Consider the following 19330-nt stretch of genomic DNA (forward strand, 5'->3'; position numbering starts at 1 on the left):
GCGCGGGGCCCGAATACTTACTGCGCAGGCACGGGGGTCACTTCCGGGGCGGCGCAGGGTACCTCTGGGTAATCCGGATGTTGCCTTGCGCCGCACTATTAGGATATAACTGGAAGGGAAGATGCATACCGCTGCTCAGAAAGTACCACCATGAGTGGAATAGAGCAGTCGGTGGAAGAAATTTCACAGGCCCCTGTGACAAAAAACCCGAAGGAGCGCCGTTCTTCGCAAAGGCCTACACAGCGCAGCAGCTCAGGATCCCAGTGCAGCAGAGCCTCTGGTGGATCCAGGAGGAAAACGGTGGTTCAAATGGAGGAGGCGTCCTCAAGACAAGAACCAGTATCTTCCTCACGTTAGGAGGGTAAGTGACCTCCGTGAAAGTGTATATTCTAATAGGGGTTTATTGTTTTCTTAGGGAAAGAAATGCCAGGCGAAAAATAAGCATAGAGTGTGCCCGCTTTGTTCAGCAGATTTGCCGGATACATGGGTTAAAAAACTCTGTGCGTTATGCATTGAGTACACCATTAATGAGGAGACTCCGAGATTCACGTCTGAACTAAAAGACTTAATTAAAACCCAAGTGGCAGACGCACTAAAAAGCGTAAAAAGCCGTAAAAGAAAACATAAAGAGAAAACTCCAGATTACAGTTCCAGCGAGGAAGATGGCACGAGTGATGATTCAGATAGCTCTACAGCTTCAGCGTCCTCCTCCGCATCTTCAGAAAGCGGCCGCAACTGTTTCCCAATTGAAGAAACGGATGCGCTGGTAAAAATGGTTAGGGCAACTATGGGTCTGGCAGACACTCGTTCCAAAACATCTGTGCAAGATCTTATGTTTAGTGGCCTGGAACAAAAGAAATATAGTGTTCCCATTAAACGAAAAAATACAATCCCTAATAAAAAAGGAGTGGAAAAGACCAGATAAAAAAGTATTGTTAACACCTAAAAGGAAATATCCATTTGATGACCCAGCCTGCGCCTCATGGGGAAAGGCGCCAAAATTAGACGTCGCTATTGCGAAGGCTTCTAAAAAATTCGCCCTGCCTTTTGAGGATATGGGGACCCTTAAGGATCCTATGGATAAGAGGGCCGATGTCTTCTTAAAAGGGTCCTGGGAGGCCGCCAGCGGGGGATTAAAACCCGTTATAGCTGCTACATGTACAGCTAGAGCGCTGATGGTCTGGTTGGATCACTTAGAAACTCAATTAAAAAATAAAACCCTGAGAGAGTCTATATTGGACTCCGTGTCAGCTATGAGAGGAGCCGCTGCATATTTAGCAGATGCCTCCATAGATTCGGTTAGGCTGACTGCAAGATCAGCTTCATTCTCAAATGCGGCCAGGAGAGCACTATGGCTGAAGTGCTGGCCGGGGGACTTGCAAACTAAAGCTAAGTTATGTTCCATACCGTGCGAAGGTGAATTTTTGTTTGGACCCACCCTAGACGATGTCCTCGAGAAAGCGGTAGATAAAAAGAAAGCCTTTCCAGGATTTCCAAATCGGTCCTATAGGCGGCCCTTTCGAGGGAGGAGGTTCACACAAAGACGCCCCCCAAAAAAACAAAAGGAGGGGTGGAAAGACAGAAAATTCAAAAGAGGAGGTTTTATGTTTAACAAACCGGATAATAAAAAACAGCCACAATGAGGGTGCGCCCCAGGTAGGAGGGAGACTGACCCACTTTCTTCAAACCTGGGAAAAAATTTCTGGAAGTGCTTGGACTTTAAACATTATAAAGATGGGCCTAAAGCTAACGTTTCACACAATACCACACAATCAGTTTGTGGTAACACCACAAAGAAAGTCGGAGGTCGGTCAGCTGAGTATCCAGAGAGAAGTTCTCAGTCTTCTGGAAAAGAAGGTTATACAGGAAGTTCCACAACAGGAAGAGACAAAGGGGTTCTATTCTCCGCTCTTTCTTCGAACAAAGCCAGACGGAACTTTTAGGGTAATAATAAATTTGAGACAATTAAACAAATACCTGGTGATAGAAAAATTCAAAATAGAAACAATAAAATCATGTGTCAGATCCCTTATCCCGTCTTGTTTCATGACTGTTATAGACTTAAAAGACGCATACTATCATGTGCCAATCCATCCGGATTTCCAAAAATACCTCAGAGTGGCAGTGATGATACAAGGGAAACTAAAACATTACCAATACAGGGCTCTTCCGTTTGGTCTAGCAATTGCCCTGAGGGTATTTACAAAGTTAATGGCGGAAGTAATGGCCCACATAAGGGAACAAGATATATTGATTGTGCCTTATCTGGACGACCTCCTAGTGATGGGCAGTTCCTCTCTACATTGCAGCCAGCAACTAGGCAGAGTGATGGTAGCCCTATCGAATCTAGGATGGTTATTGAACCTGGAAAAGTCCAGGCTTATCCCGTCTCAAGTGCAACTGTACTTAGGGATAATAATAGACTCAACAAAGCAAGAGTGTCGTCTGCCGGAAGTAAAAGTATCCAACATGATACACCTAGTGGATCATTTGAGTCTCACTCCGCTGATCACTTTAAGGAAAGCCATGTCCATACTGGGGTCAATGACAGCTTGTATCCCAGCGGTTCAGTGTGCTCAGAGCCACTCGAGAGATCTCCAGTGGGAGATACTAGAGGCGGTACCCCGCGCAAGAGGAAATTTAGAGAAGCAATTAAAAATATCCTAGCTTCGCTAGCTTGGTGGACAGATCCGTCCAATTTCAGGAGGGGGGTTCCATGGGTGTGGCCGGTTTCTGTAATCCTGACCACAGACGCAAGCCCTTGGGGGTGGGGAGCCCACCTAAACAGTCAAATTGCCCAAGGTCCTTGGTCAAGGGAAGAAAAAGGCCTTACTTCAAACATGAAAGAGCTTTTAGCAGTTCAGTACGCCGTCAATCATTTTTTAACATCCCTCAGTTCCCACCACGTGAGAGTACTGACAGACAACAGGGTGGTAGTAGCATATTTAAATCATCAGGGAGGAATGAGGTCTCAATCCCTAATGAAAGTAACAAATCTCATCCTGTCACAAGCAGAAGCCAACCTGTCCTCCCTGACAGCCCTTCACATCAAAGGGTCAGAAAATCAGACTGCAGATTTTCTCAATTAAAACAGGGGGAATGGGAGTTAAATACAAAAATATTCAAACGCATAGTGGATCAATGGGGGGCCCTGGATATAGATCTATTTGCAAACAATCAAAACCGGAAAATAAAGGCCTTCTGCTCAATAGATCCACGGGGGAGTCCAGTGGCTATAGACGCGTTGCTAATTCCATGGAGTTTCCATCTAGCTTATGCTTTTCCTCCGATAGCTCTTATTCCCTTGGTCTTGAAGAAAATCAGGGAGGACAGAGCCAAAGTGATAATGATAGCCCCGTTCTGGCCGAAAAGAGTATGGTTCCCATGGCTACGCCTAATGTCCATAGCGGATCCATGGGTACTCCCAGATATCCCAGACCTTCTGCATCAAGGGCCAGTGAATCACCCTCAAATAAAAAGTTTACATATGACGGCCTGGCTTTTGAAAGGGAACTGTTAACAAAAAGGGGGTTTTCTTCAAATCTAATTTCAACCCTGCTGGCCAGTAGAAAACCAATAACTACCAGAGCGTACGGTAAAGTCTGGAAAAAGTTCCTCTCCACTTCAGGGGTTATCCTATCAGAACAGATCCCAATTCAGGAAATTCTAGAATTTCTTCAAAAAGGATTAGAGAAAGGCCTGGCAACAAACACTCTGAAAGTTTAGATTGCAGAATTAGGTGCCCTTTATAACCAGGATTTGGCGGGGAATCACTGGGTAAAAAGGTTTATTAAAGCATCTACTAGGTCCAGACCAGTTATACATCTCACCGCTCCTCCATGGGATCTGAACCTAGTCCTTTCGGCACTAACTAAAGCACCGTTTGAACCCTTATCTCAGGCTTCATTAAAAATATCTCTGAAAACCTGTTTGTTGGTGGCCCTAACCTCAGCTCGCAGGATTAGTGATGTGCAGGCCTTATCAGCTTACCCACCTCTAACCCAAATATTAGAAGACAGAGTGGTCCTTAAAACTGACCCATCCTACCTCCCCAAAGTGGCGTCAAAATTCCACAGATCCCAGGAGATAGCTTTACCATCTTTTTGCCCTAATCCTAAAAACAAAAAAGAGGAAGCTCTACACACACTAGATGTGAAGAGATGCCTAACACACTATCTATCAGCTACAAGGGAGTGTAGGAAAGGGAGGGCTCTGTTTGTCTGTTTTCAGGGACCAAATAAGGGTCACAAAGCATTGAAAGCCACGTTGGCAAGGTGGGTAAGAGATGCCATCAAGATGTCATATACCTCATCCGGGGAACAAGCTCCAGACACAATTAAGGCCCATTCAACCAAGTCGGTGGCAACCTCTTGGGCAGAACGGGGTGGAGCATCAATTGATCAGATATGTAGAGCAGCCACTTGGTCTTCCCCCTCTACATTCTTCAAGCACTATCAGCTTAATCTATCTTCTTCCTCAGACTTAACTTTTGGTAGGAGAGTTCTTGAGGCAGTAGTCCCACCCTAAATACTCATTCTTTGAAATTCTCTCCGTGGTGCCGTCATGGGGTAAGAGAATATCGTAGTTACTTACCGATAACGGTATTTCTCTGATCCCATGACGGCACCCGTATATTCCCTCCCTTCACGTGTGGGTGTTCACACTACTAATATTTTAAGTCACGCGGTGTCGCAAAAAAAAAAAAAAAAAGGAGTTTATATAGATATATATGTATAGTTATGATTTCTTGTGTATAAATAACCAATTAAGTTACAGCAGAAAGTCCCTGCACGGCTCTGTAAACCAAACTGAGGTGGAGGAGAGGTCCCGCCTTTTTAACCTGTGGGTTTCCTGTCCCTGAGGGCGGATCCCTCTCTCTCCGTGGTGCCGTCATGGGATCAGAGAAATACCGTTATCGGTAAGTAACTACGATATTTGTTCTCATGTGACCACATGACCTTCTCCCATGCCTCCTCTGGATTGTCCAGATTGTCATGGGCGAACTTCAAATGGGACTGGACATGTGCTGGTGTGAGCAGGGGGACCTTGCGTGCCCTGCAAGATTTTAATTCATGACCGTGTAACAGTAATGTTTGAGAATGTGGTTGCAGCTCTCTTCAGGTCATTAGTCAGGTCCTCCCATGTAGTTCTGGACTGATTCCTGATCTTTCTCAGAATCCTCCTTACCCCACGAGGTGAGATCTTGCATGGAGCCCCAGACTGAGAAAGATTGACAGTCATCTTGTGTTCCTTCCATTTTTTAATAATTAATCCAATAGTTTTTGATTCTCGCCAAGCTGCTTGCCTAATGTCCTGTAGCCCATCCCATCCTTTTGCAGGCTTACAATTTTTTTCCCTGGTATCATTAGACAACTCTTTGGTCTTGGCCATGGTGGAGAGGTTGGAGTGTGATTGTGTGTGGACAGGTGTCTTTTATACAGGTAACGAGTTCAAACAGGTGCAATTAATACAGGTAATGAGTAGAGTAGGTTGGCTCCTTAAAGAAAAACTTACATGTCTGTGACAGCCAGAATTCTTACTATTGGTAGGTGATCAAATACTTATTTCATACAATAGAATGCAATTAGTTATGTAAAAATCATACAATGTAATTTTCTGGGTTTTATTTTTAGATTCTCTCTCACAGTTGTAGAGTACTTACGATAAAAATGACAGACCTCTCCATTCTTTGTAGCTGGGGAAACTTACAAAATCAGCAGTGTATTTAATACTTATTTTTCCCCACTGTATGATTTTTTTTTTTCATGAATTTTATTGTGTGTGTGTGTGTGTGTGTGTGTGTAGGCATCCACACAACTGTATTAACTTTGAACAATTTATTCAAAAGTTAATATGGTTTAAAATGTAAACAAAAAAATCTAATACCCAATTTTGGTTTTGAAATACAAATTTATAAGCTACAATTTATCTTGCAACCAACAAGGTCTCATATACCCACATCAATGGTAAAAAAGGCTGCTGAAAAAGGCAAAAAGAAAAAAATGGACAGTCAGTAAGGCCCTTTCAGGTTTGGTAATTTAGGATTTAAACCAGGCGTTTCTTTCGAACTGCTGTGTTGTGTTTGTAGAATAAATATGAGGGGGAGGAGATCCTTTTGAGGAGATGTATGATAATTTTTTCTGTATGACCCTTTTATTGAAGTGGGTAGACCTTTAGGGAGTCAGATTATAGCCGGTTTATAACAACTGGGCCCAGGGAGAGGGCTACATTGCTATATAGTTTCAGCTGTAAAAGCAAATGTTTTCTAAATGCTCAGCAGTAATAACTGTGACAGGTTAAAGTGATCAGAGAATGCGTCTGCCTGCCATATGTAAGTGATTTGACTGGGATATGTTTGCATTCATAAATCATTCAGCTGTAACAAGAGAACTGCTCAGTGATCTCTAAAGCTTATCACTGCCATCAGTAAATGTTAGCATACCAAAGGACCTCATACACAATTGATAGCTGTCAGATGAACAGCTGATGGTTCAGCCGGCAGTGGTATCTCGTAACTCCACCATACACAGGAGTGCTCACCCTGGTAAGCGCACCTGTGTCCTCTATGAGAGAGACACTGCCAGGCTCCTCTGGTGACAGCTTATCTCCCCGAGAACTAAAGGATTCAACAGTCTAAAATCAGACACGCCAGATAGCTACCTCATCCCACAGAGAGGGGCATCGGAAGGCCCACATATACATTAGACCGTCGGCCGAGCCTCCTGATTGTTGTCGTGTTTGGCTGACATTAGGTTAAATGTGGATGGAGGTATTAAGGATTGGTTCAATCGTGGCAGATATTGCAACTTCTAGAAAACCTTGCTACATGTGATTTAGGTACTTTGTGTGATACCGTTCTCTTATGTAGCTGTAAAGATGCTTACATTTGGTTGAGTCCTGGTCTTGGAAGGCTTAGTATTGGGCCGGCGTCACACACTACGTATATAAAGAAAAAAAAAAACGGTCCTTTTTACACGGACGAGAATCACAGAAATTTTCCCTGAACAGTGAAACGTGTGTCATCCGTTGCAGTGCGGGGATGCGATTTTCTCACATGTAAGCATCCGTATGACATCCGTATGGCATCCATATGGCGAGATTCAGTTCTCTGCGGTTAGGCGGGGAGTCATTGAGGCTGAGCAGACTCCCCGCCTGACGTGGTGAACTTGACAGCGTGGGAAAATGTTCAGAAACTTTCCCACGCTACAGAGTTCATGCCCGGTCAGGCGGGGAGGCTGCGCAGGCAGCTTTTCATTCATTCCTCCGTGGTTTACAGCTCAGCCGGTAGCATTAGCACCGCTCCGGGTTGTAAACTATTTAACCCCTTGAGATGGATTTACATTGTGGGACTTGACTGTACGGCGGACAGGTATGGGATATTGTTGCTTTTTTATTTGGGAATTTTTTACAGGAGAACGAGGGCTTTGCTTGGATTGAGAGTTCAATAAAGATGTTAAAACCTGTGTGTTTTCATTACTTCATTTAAAGACTTTGTTCTTAATGGGTGTGTGTGTATTTTTAACCCTTTCATAATATTGGATTAATAATGGATAGGTGTCTTATTGACATTTGGGACATTTTTTTTCTCACTTGTCATATATGTGCATTCCTTTTACAATCTTTTTTTTGTAGCAGCAGTTATTAATAATTTACAGTATCCTTTACAGTTCCCTGGGTTACAGAATTGAAATGTATTCTAGCAAATCAGTTGCTATACTATGGCGCCATAGAGTATCTGACTTTTTTTATGCACCCATAGACTTGAATAGGTGGGTCTCATCCAATTTACGGAAGACAGTAGTGCATGTTGCTATTTTTTGTCACATTCAGATTGTCATTGAGAATAATCGCACTTCTGCTTGGCTCTATTGAATAACCTTAGTTCCAAGTGCTGTCCTTTGTCTTTTTTTTTTTTTTCCCATGGACCGCACCCGGGCCAAAAATAAGGTCGTGTGAATGAGCCCTTAGAATGGTATTTTCCAAAACAAAACAGAATATTTCAAGATGTAGAGGGCAAATCATATTTAACAAGATGATCTTTTATTGTATTGTGGTAGTTTCTTATATTTTTTGCTCTTTATTTTATTGTTTCATTTTGCTGGCTCAGGTTTTTCTGAAAGAAGGGACTTTGATGAAGCTTTCCAGGAAGGTCATGCAGCCACGTATGTTTTTTTTGGTAAGTTGCCAGATTAGTGAAAACATGCCTGAGAATCCATTATTGACCATAGACAATAGTAACCCCATGCATATAGCCCAATGGAAAAGCAAAACGACTTTTCTGCAGCTTACGTATTTTTGTGCTTATTCACTCCTTTATAATTTTATATGGGGTACTGTACTCCATCTGCCCAAACATGTTGAATAAAAGAAACCTGAACTGTGCTGTTCTCATTCCCCAGTAATGTTCGCTTGGAGTATGTAACTAATCTGGTTATATTACATCTCAAAATACAGTTGTCATAGCATTAAAAAGTTAATCTCACAATATTAATCCTAGCTCGGTGGTTTAAAATCTTAAAATACACTTGCCAAATCCAATCAGTTTTCAAAAGAGCTTGCTGCTCCAGACATCACTCCACTGAAAGGAGCAATGGCTATCCTTCTCCGACTTCGCTGCTGGCTGTGTGACAGATGCAGAACTGCCAGCCAATACACTACCTATGTCTTTTTTTTTTTTTTTTTTTTCAAATCTACATCATTGCACTCATGTATGTTAGAATGGGCATCTCCTACCAGTGCTTCAACTATAGTCTCATGGGCCCAGTGCAATATTTTTTTCTATACATTAAAGAATAGCAGCAGAAGGGGGTACATATACCAGGATGGGGCCCTGGACATAAATATGTCCAGGGCCCCATCCTGGTATAAGTGTCCCCTTCTGCCGCTGCTCTTTAAAGTATAAAAAAAATATCATTATATTCACCAGAGGTGAACATCGTGTCATGGGGCCCCATAGCAGACGTATATTGTACTACCCATAGTCCTCCATATAGTGAAATGCACAGCCCATAGTCCACCATATAGTATAATGCACCCCTCATAATCCTCTATACAGTATGATGCACCCCCATTGTCCTCCATATAGTATGATGCACAGCCCATAGTCATCCATGTAGTATAATGCACAGCCTATAGTCATCCATGTAGTATAATGCACGGCCCATAGTCCTCCATTCAGTTAATGCACCCCACACATAGTTACACATGTAGTATAATGCACAGGCCATAGTCATCCATGTAGTATAATGCACAGGCTATAGTCATCTATGTAGTATAATGCACAGCCCATAGTCATCCATGTAGTATAATGCACAGCCCATAGTCATCCATGTAGTATAATGCACAGCCCATAGTCATCCATGTAGTATAATGCACAGCCCATAGTCATCCATGTAGTATAATGCACAGGCTATAGTCATCCATGTAGTATAATGCACTGCCCATAGTCATCTATGTAGTATAATGCACAGCCCATAGTCATCCATGTAGTATAATGCACAGCCCATAATCATCCTTGTAGTATAATGCACAGCCCATAGTCCTCCACTCAGTTAATGCACCCCACACATAGTTACACATGTAGTATAATGCACAGCCCATAGTCATCCATGTAGTATAATGCACAGCCCATAATCATCCATGTAGTATAATGCACAGCCCATAGTCCTCCACTCAGTTAATGCACACCCCACATAGTCATACATGTAGTATAATGCACAGCCCATAATCATCCATGTAGTATAATGCACAGCCCATAGTCCTCCACTCAGTTAATGCACACCCCACATAGTCATACATGTAGTATAATGCACAGGCCATAGTCATCCATGTAGTATAATGCACAGGCTATAGTCATCCATGTAGTATAATGCACTGCCCATAGTCATCTATGTAGTATAATGCACAGGCCATAGTCGCACATGTAGAATAATGCACAGCCCATAGTCATCCATGTAGTATAATGCACAGGCTATAGTCATCCATGTACTATAATGCACGCTCCATAGTCATCTATGTAGTATAATGCACGGCCCATAGTCGCACATGTTGAATAATGCACAGCCCATAGTCATACATGTAGTACAAGGGCACCGTGTACTCACGGGTTAAAAAAAAATGCTCATCTATCTTGTCCTTGCATACCACATGGCATTCTCTTCTGAAGCCGGCAGCTGACTTGAGCTTTCAAGCGACGGGAGCGCATAACATCACTGCCCTGCTCCCTCAGTCACGTGCATGCCAATGTTAGCTGCCTTTTACCCAAAAATACAATATAAATCCAGTGAGCTTCTTTTATCAAGATCTAAAAAGAAAATTTTGTTGCTCACAGCAACCAGTCAGAGGTCAGGTTTAATTTATTCAACTGCTTTTTAGAAATGAAAGTTCTACTGTGATTGGGTACTATGGACAACAACGACTATTTTTGGAGCTGGGAGAGGACACTTGAGGAGAATACATATATAAAACACCTGTAGAATTGGATAATTTAGAGTCCTTTACACAGTAATGGAGGCGCTGGAGTCAGAAAAACACGTAAGAAATTAGTGAGCATCTGAGAACTTAGTTGTTACATTAGAAAGATTATTAGACTATAGTATAGAGTGTTTGAAAATAAAATGATTTTCAGGGAATCACCTTTAAATTTATATTAAAAAAAGAAAAAAAAATCAGTTGATTAATCTGCCTCTGTGGCCGGAGCCCCATTAGCATATAGCATCTGATGCGAGCTCATCGGATGCGATCTACTAATGACCCTCAGCTCCTGCTCTGCTGCGAGCGTGATCCATGAGTCAGTGCACTGTTCTGATCCTCTTGCATGAGAGCATCGCAGCACAGGTACGATGGAGAAAGTAATTTCTCCATCTCCTCCATTGCCGGCATTCCCGGAAATTGCACTGCACTCGGGTGATATCCAAATACAGTGCAATGTTTCACATGCATCCATAGATTTATATGAGGGCGTGCGATCCGATTCTTAGATGTAATCGCAGCATGCTGCAATTGTTTCCGCATGCTGGATCGGCATGAGAAAATAATCACAAATATGAGCTGCCCTAAAGTTTAACATTGGGCCGGCCACAATACGATTTTTTTTATCGAATTGCACTCGTCCGATTTCATTGCAACTGTGATTGGGCCCTAAGTAACAAAGGACTAAGGTGTTGACATAAACAATAAAAACTTTGCTATATGTATGGCTGCCGACACACTAGCAGTATTTGGTCAGTATTTTACATCAGTTTTTGTAGCCAAAACCAGGAGTGGAGCAAATAGAGGAAAAGTATAACAAACATATGCACCACTTCTGTATTTATCACCCACTCCTGGTTTTGGCTACAAATACTGAGGTAAAATACTGACCAAATACTGCTAGTGTGATGGCAGCCTAATGAAGAATAATGGATTATAACTTTTTTTTTTTTCCATTCAGATGAACGACACTTTATTATACACCACCCCTGTTCAGTCAGGAATGTATAAGCTTAACAACATGCTCTCCTTGGCTGGGATGAAGGTAGGTGTTTTGTGCATAAACTATTGTCAGGCTATGTACATTTTTATAATTCACCGTGGAGCACAATATTTTATTACTGCGCTTTGTACTTCAAGGTAAGAAAGCCAACACAAGAGGCCTATCAGAATGAGCTGAATATAGAAAGTGTGGAGAGATCCTTCATTTTGTCTGCCAGGTATTGTACAATTTTAATTTACTCTCCTACAGTCCGACCATAAATCCAGCTCGAGTCGCTCCGGTTGTTTCTTTGACACGCTTTTCCAGTCACCTTAGTGCTGAAAGACATTCACACATTTCAGTGGTTCTTTTACATCCTAACGGAGTAGTCACCTCTTCCTGAGCCACTCCTGACCTGTGCATGACCAATTTACAACGTTAGAGGACATTTCACAAATTTGAGCATATTAAACTGGCCACATTGTAGAATAGTGGTCGCAGAGCTGAATAAAGAGTTATTTTTTTAATTTCTCCTTTCTGTTGCTAAGACATTAGCTTAAGAAGTTCACGTTATAACTTATACACTGCTCAAAAAAATACAGGAAACACAATGTTAATCCAAGTCAATCACACTTGAAATCACTGTGAAATTAATCTGTCCAGTCATGAATCAACACTGATTGTGCATCAATTTCTCCTGCTGTTGTGCAAGTGGAAGACAATGGGTAAAAACGATGGGCAACTAGCAAGACAACCCCTATAAAAGAGTGGTTCTGCAGGGAGTGACCACAGACCATTTGTGTTCTCATCCTTTTGGGTTGTTGTTTTGGTCACTTTTGCAATTTGTCACTGCTCTAACCCCTAGAGGTACAGTAGTATGAGGCAGTGTCTACAACCCACAGCCTACCTGCACTCAGGTATTGCAGCTCATCCTGAATGGCACATTGTGAGCTGTGGCAAAAAGGGTAGGTGTGTCTGTCAACAGTGTCCAGTGCATTTACAAGATACCTTGATGCAGGCCACTACACCATGAGATGTAAAAGGGGCCGTAGTGGTGCAGCAACCTAGCAGCAGGACTCCTGCCTCCTCCTTTGTGTAAGGCGTAACAGGAGGAGCAGTGCCAGAGCCCTGTAAAATGACCTCCTGAGGGCAACTGACATCCAGGTGTCTGCTCAAACTGTCAGAAGCAGACTCCATGAGGGTGGTGTGAGGGCCCATCGTGCAGGGCGATTGGCATTTGCCAGAGAATACCAAGATTGGCAGATTCAACATTGGCGTCCTGTGCTCTTCACGGATGAGTTTACACTGAGCACATTTGACAGGCGTAACAGAGCCTGGAGACGTTATAGCGAACGTTCTGCTGCCTGCAACAGAACTCCAGCATGTCCGGTATGGCAGTTGGTGAGTAATGGTGTGGGGAGGCATTTATTTGGAATGCTGCACAGCCCTCCATGTGCTCGCCAGAGGTACCCTGACTGCCATTGGGTACCGGGATGAGATCATCAGACCCATTGTGAGTCCATATGCTGGTGCAGTGGGCCCTGGGTTCCTTCTGATACACGACAATGCCAGACTTCATGTGGCTGAAGTGTGTCAGCAGTTCCTGCATGATGAAGGCATTGATGCTATGGACTGGCCTGCCTATTCCCCATACCTGAATTCAATCAAGCACATCTGGGACATCACGTCTTGTTCCATGCACCAATGTCACGTTCCACCATATTCTGTCCAGGAGTTGACTGATGCTTTAATCCAAGTCTGGGAGGAGATCCCTCAGGAGAACATCCACCACCTCCTCAGGAGCATGCCCAGACGTTGTACGGAGGTCATACAGGCACATGGAGGCCACACACATTTACTGAGAACCATTTACTACTTTTTAGGTATTTTTGGTTGGTTCAGCCTATAATTTGATTTTCCACTTTGATTTTGAGTACCATTCCAAATTTAACTTCCATGGGATATTAATTTTGATTAACATTGATCATGTTTTATTGTTCTCAATGCATTTCACTATGTAATGAATAAAGATTTGCAACTGGAATATTTAGTTCAGTAATATCTAGGATGTGGTATTTTAAGTGTCCCCTTTATTTTTTTGAGCAGTGCGTTAAGCCCATCTGGGCATTACCAGAGACTTTTCTCTGAAGGTGTGTACATAATCCCCCTCATGATGTTGACCAGTCATAAGCCGGCAGGAACGGGGGGGAAATAAATATAAGCCACCACAATAGTTTGTGTGAAATATGTAATTACAGAAAGTCTGCTCTTGCTGTAGAGGTGTGTGTGTGTGATTACAAAGTCTTGAGCTTAAAGTCCTGAGCAGAGCAGATGTGAGTGTGATTACATACACCTTTCATCTCTCTGCAGTCAGTGTAGGAGGAGCAGTACAGCAGAGCTGAGCTTTGTCTGCTTAGAAACATTTTTAGCAGCTCTCCACTGGCAGTGCTCTTGGCTCTGCTGTGCTGCCTTTCCACACACTGACTGCCATGACATGAAAGCTGAAGAAGTGTTACGATCAAACGCCTCTCTGCTTCCGGCAATTTGTAATCATACAGCTCTGCTGGAAGACTTTCGCGAGCAGGGATGTCTGTTATGACATGTATCACACAGAAAAAAGCCTGCTCTTGCTGGATTGCCCTGTGTAAATTAAGTGGTGGAGAGCATGTGTGGCCATTACTCATATAGTCAGTGAATGGAGCAGTTATTGCATGTGCTCACCATTGCTCTATTCACACAGAAGACCTTTGGACCCCTGTTATCCTGAAAATTCAGAATCCCAGCGATCAGATTCCAGCAATTATACATTTGTAATTTATCCTGTTAATTGGTTGTTTGTATATAGGAGACCATTTAGTTGAAGTACAATTCAGATAGTGAAGCAATATCGCTGTGACAACAAGGCACAATATATGCAAAATAATTGTAAAATATATAAAGAGATGACATATCTGATGCCTTTGGCATCTGAAATTCCATACATTTATTTGTTTTTTCATTTTCTTGTACTTTTAACAGTTCTGCCACTGAGAGAGATGATTGGCTTGATGCAATTTCTTCAGCAATAGAGGCTTATGCCAAAAAGAAAATTACTTTCAATCCTGCTAAAAGTCTAGAAGAGGTATGTCTGCTAAAAAAATAACCAGTTTCATTTGTAACAAAGAAAGTGTTGAATAATCACAAACTAATCATGATGCCAAGTATGAAGACACAAAAGAGAATAGTAAAACCAAAAACACTCAGTTTGAAAAAATGTTGCAGTAATCCGCAAGTGCTAGTAAAAGATGTAAAAAACAGGGTATTTGGTTGATACGTTTTTTGCAAAAAATGTATACTAAGCTGCTCTACCAAACTTCACGGTATACCCATATCAGAGCAGTCCTAACTAATGTATGCAATCCCTATCTGATGTATTTAAAAACATCAGATAGGGATTGCATACATTAGTTAGGACTGCTCTGATAAGGGTATACCGTGAAGTTTGGTAGAGCAGCTTAGTATACATTTTTTGCAAAAAACGTATCAACCAAATACCCTGTTTTTTACATCTTTTACTAGCACTTGCGGATTACTGCAACATTTTTTCAAACTGAGTGTTTTTGGTTTTACTATTCTCTTTTGTGTCTTCAGGTTTCTTGGTGGTGTGTGAACATGATCATACAGACTTGTTCACTGTGCAAGTAGCCCATGTGTTCCTGTTTCCATGATGCCAAGTATATAGTAAACTTCACACAATGGATGCAATGAGTCCTAAAATATTGTTTTCAAAGATGTGCTTCTGTAAGGTAGTACAAAAGCTATTCTGTTATGTATGTAATCTCCATTATGCAAGTACTAACCCAACAAATTATTTTGCTTCTTTCTCTTTCAGACTGATTCTGAAGAAGGAGGAGATAATTCTCTTGGCTCAAAGGCGCCAATCTGGATCCCTGATGGCAGAGCCACAATGTGCATGATGTGCACTAGTGAATTTACACTGACTTGGAGAAGGCATCACTGCAGAGCCTGCGGAAAGGTGTGTTGTTAAGTTGGGCAATGTCCTATTGTGCTAAATTGTTAACAATCTGCCATCATATTCGGCAGCGCTTTACAGACATCATCTCTGCCCTCATCGGGATTCACAATCTTAATTCACCATAAGTATGTCTTTAGAGTGTGGGAGGAGACTGACTCAAATACTTCTAATTATGGAATGTTGGCAAACAGAATATTCACCTGAATGGAAACTTGCATAAAATCCTGATTCTATGGCTGTGATTACAATGTCTTTTTCAGACTGGTTCTGCCTAAAATCTGCCTGAAGAATCACTCAGAAAGCGCTCAAAAGAATGAACATATGCATTTCTAAGTAAAAACGATTTTCTGTGCTTATATTCAGGCTTGTGGGCATCTTTTATCCGTTTTAAGATTTCAAGGAACTTAAATCAATAAGAATCAAGAGACACCCCCAATAGAAGCCTGGGTGTCATTTTGAGAGTTTTCCCTGCATTTCCGCTTCAAAAACTGGTAGATGTTTCTTCATTGTTCAATGGGAAAAAAGCTACTGCAAAATGCCAGTCAAAAAGACAATTGGAAAATGTTTGAAAAACCTAACGTTTGTCAAAAATGACAAAGCAAGGAATCGACCAAAAGATGCTTAAAGACATAAAAACGCTAATGCGTTTAAAGCATCTTACTCATGGAAAATTTGGAGTGTCTGGGCCCGTTGAAGCTGTAACAGGAAAACGGCTGTCGTCCTTACCTGCACTCCCCGCATTCCTCCCTAGCCTCCACGTCCTATTGCCAATGCCTGTACCATAAAGGTTTAAATAAGGGGCTTTTGAAACTTTCTTCATGCCGCATATTCTTCTTAATTTTGGAATTTGGCCATTATTTTTTCTTGCTGAGCACCAAAAACCTGTTGAATTCACTGTATGACATTACATTAAATAGGGAACCATTCTTTGAACACAGAGTGTGGAAATATATTCTCTTCAGTGCAGTTCGCTTTTTTCTTCTTCTTGGTTTGGATTGATATCCGATATGAAACCTTTGGTCGAAGGACCCCTTTTACATATCCTTTCGAAGGCAGTTGGTGTAGACGTCTTCAACCGGCCAAACAAGGAGGAAACCAAATGTTTAATCTGCATGTACTGAAAAAAATCTCTATTAGAGATAGCAAATCTAGACTAAGCATCATCAAATGAAAGAATCTCCAGCTTGTCCCCATCAACCAGGTCTGCAAATCTAAATACACCCGCCGAGACCCTCGGATGGACCATTGCAGGATCCATGCTATTTGCTATTAATGGCTGGTATATGAAGGATATCATCGGTGAATTAGGGGAAGCCAAACAAAACTTCCTCATACATGCAAGCCAGACCTCCCTCATAAACTGCATAGGGCCCAACAGCGAAGTTGGGACACCAATGGGCTTAATTGTCCATAATAAGGAATTTGCATGAAACCGAGCTAGCCATAGTTTTTCTATTTCTGTAAATTGTTAAAGGCCCATAGTGAAGCCCATGGGGGAATCCTACGCAGATGAGCTGCCCAATAATATTTCATAATATCAGGAACCGAAAGGCCCCCTGTGTTTTATGAGATGTGAGGACACGCTTGGAGATCCTGTGACGCCGACCATTCCAGACAAACCTCATTATAGCTGCTTGTAGAGACATAAGTTCCTGCATAGGGACCCTAACCTGTAAAGTTTCAAAGTAATAGAGCAACTTGGGAAGGAGAGACATTTTAATTGAGGCTATTCGACCTATCGACGAGAGCGGCGACCATCCATCCAGCAATCTCCTCAAACCACCAAAAAGTGACAGAAAATTGCAAGAGTATAGATTATCATAGGAAGAAGACAAATTAACCCCTAGATACTTAATAGGATCAGTCTTCCATCTGAATTTGAAATTTAGTTCTAAATGATCCAAGGTGCTAGAAGGAACATTTAATAGCAAGGCTTCTGTTTTAGACGTATTTAGTTTATAACCCAAAAGGCCACCATACATTCTTGCATGAACCCTTTAGCACTCACTCACAGTTTAATTAAAAGTAAATGCAGTGTGTCTGTAAAGTCATGGTGCACTTTTGACCAGTCACTGGAAAGCAACAAAAAATGATAGAAATGTGAAATCTGCACCAAATAAAAGAAATACTCTCACAGTTTTATACCTATTCAGTGCAGTTCGATGTGGGCTCCATTTATGCCCTACACACATCCAAACGATAGTGAAGTTCTTGCCACACATGGGTAAGGACGTCTGGTGTAACAGAGTGAATAGACTCTGTGATTCTCTGTTTTCAGTGATTAATGTCGTTAATACATTCAATGTACACATGTTGCTTCACATAACCCCAAAAGTAAAAGTCTAAGGGTGTCTGTTCCGGGGATCGTGGTGGCCATGGCTTGACAGAACCCTTGCCTATCCACCGCCGGGGGAATGTCCTATCCAGAAACTCACGAACAATGGTGGTGTAGTGTGGAGGAGCACTGTCCTGTTGAAAGATTACACCTTCTGGAAATTGTGGCACTGCATACAATTCCAACACGTCAAGATACTTGTTTGCCGTCATAGACCGCTCCGCGAAAAAAATTGGCCTATCACCTTATCATGCATCAGGCCACACCACACGTTCACTTTAGGGGTGTTACGTTCGTACTCAACGTAGGCATGAGGATGTTCAGCAGCCCAATTTGGATGTTATGGTGATGAACATGTCCACAGATATGGAAGGTCGCCTCATTGCTAAACACAATCTTCTGCAAAAATCTTGCATCATTGTCAATCCCATGAAGCATATCTGTGGCAAACGCGCATCGTTTGGGTCTATCCGCCGGATTGATAGCATGCATCAGCCGCAATTTGTACCCCATTAAACAGAGACATTTCTTTAACACCTTATAAACTGTAGTCTTGCTTAGGTGTAATTGTCGAGCACACGCACGCACAGATTTTTTTAGGGCTCCTTAGGTAGCTATCCCGTATAGCCTCTACAGACTTGTCACTGACGGATGACCTACCAGAACGGGGTTTCTCCACTAAACTGCCGGTTTCCTTCAACTGCTTATCCCACCGAGTAATGTTATTCCTATGTGGTGGCGCTTCGTTATAAGTGCTCCGAAATTCGCGTAGCACTTTGGTCACGTGAGCCACAGACACACTGAACTTTCCTCTGTACCGTCCATATCTCGACTGGCATGGAAAACCACACAGCTGGCATAAGCTTTTGGTTGCATGATGTCACAGATCTGGCAGTGTATTAATCAAAGTTGTTTATCAGGGGTTAATATGACTGGGGGCTCAGCAACAGCTTAAATGAGATTGTGTTGTTTGATTGGTTCTTGTTAACTCTCCTCATGAACAGGTCTGATATGATTGGGCCAGATAAAGGGCACCATGACATTACGGACACAGTGTATATCTCATGTTATGTATGTTTTTGGAGTGTAGCAGATAACAGTAGTACCCTGAGGGCGCCAGAGAAAACACACTACATAGAGTATAAAAGAAAGCATTTTGTAGTATCTAGCAATTACAAAAATGCCTTTTATTGGTATCCCATGGACCCATCCTTATGATTTTCTGTAGACTAGTGAACAATGATAAAGCCTGATCATGGAATATGCAATCAAGCAAACATATATTGTACCCAATGTCTGTAGATGGTTAAATACAATGTTGTATATTTGGCTTTTAGATAGTGTGTCAGGCCTGCTCAACAAACAAGTACAGCCTGGAATATCTGAAGAATCACTTGGCACGCGTGTGTGATCACTGTTTTCAAGAACTCCAGAAGCAAGGTAATGTAGCCCAGAAGCCATGACTGCATGCATTCTTCCTCGTGTTTCATGGACCAGAGACTCTGTAGCTGCTGAGGTGCACCAATTA

General features: G+C 42.2%; 1 protein-coding gene across 2 annotated transcripts in view; it reads left to right on the plus strand.

Moving 5' to 3' along the window:
- The window catches only part of FGD6 (FYVE, RhoGEF and PH domain containing 6), a 172726-nt gene that overhangs the window by 138004 nt on the left and 15392 nt on the right, over positions 1-19330 (plus strand). For both annotated transcript variants that reach the window (XM_069764725.1, XM_069764724.1), the window contains exons 12-17: positions 8108-8176; positions 11432-11515; positions 11611-11690; positions 14471-14573; positions 15324-15467; positions 19140-19242. In XM_069764725.1, coding sequence (XP_069620826.1) covers positions 8108-8176; positions 11432-11515; positions 11611-11690; positions 14471-14573; positions 15324-15467; positions 19140-19242 — 583 coding nt within the window. The remainder of the gene's footprint in view (positions 1-8107; positions 8177-11431; positions 11516-11610; positions 11691-14470; positions 14574-15323; positions 15468-19139; positions 19243-19330) is intronic.

The sequence above is a fragment of the Ranitomeya imitator genome, chromosome 4, assembly GCF_032444005.1.
Source record: "Ranitomeya imitator isolate aRanImi1 chromosome 4, aRanImi1.pri, whole genome shotgun sequence".
In the NCBI taxonomy this organism is placed as follows: domain Eukaryota; kingdom Metazoa; phylum Chordata; class Amphibia; order Anura; family Dendrobatidae; genus Ranitomeya; species Ranitomeya imitator.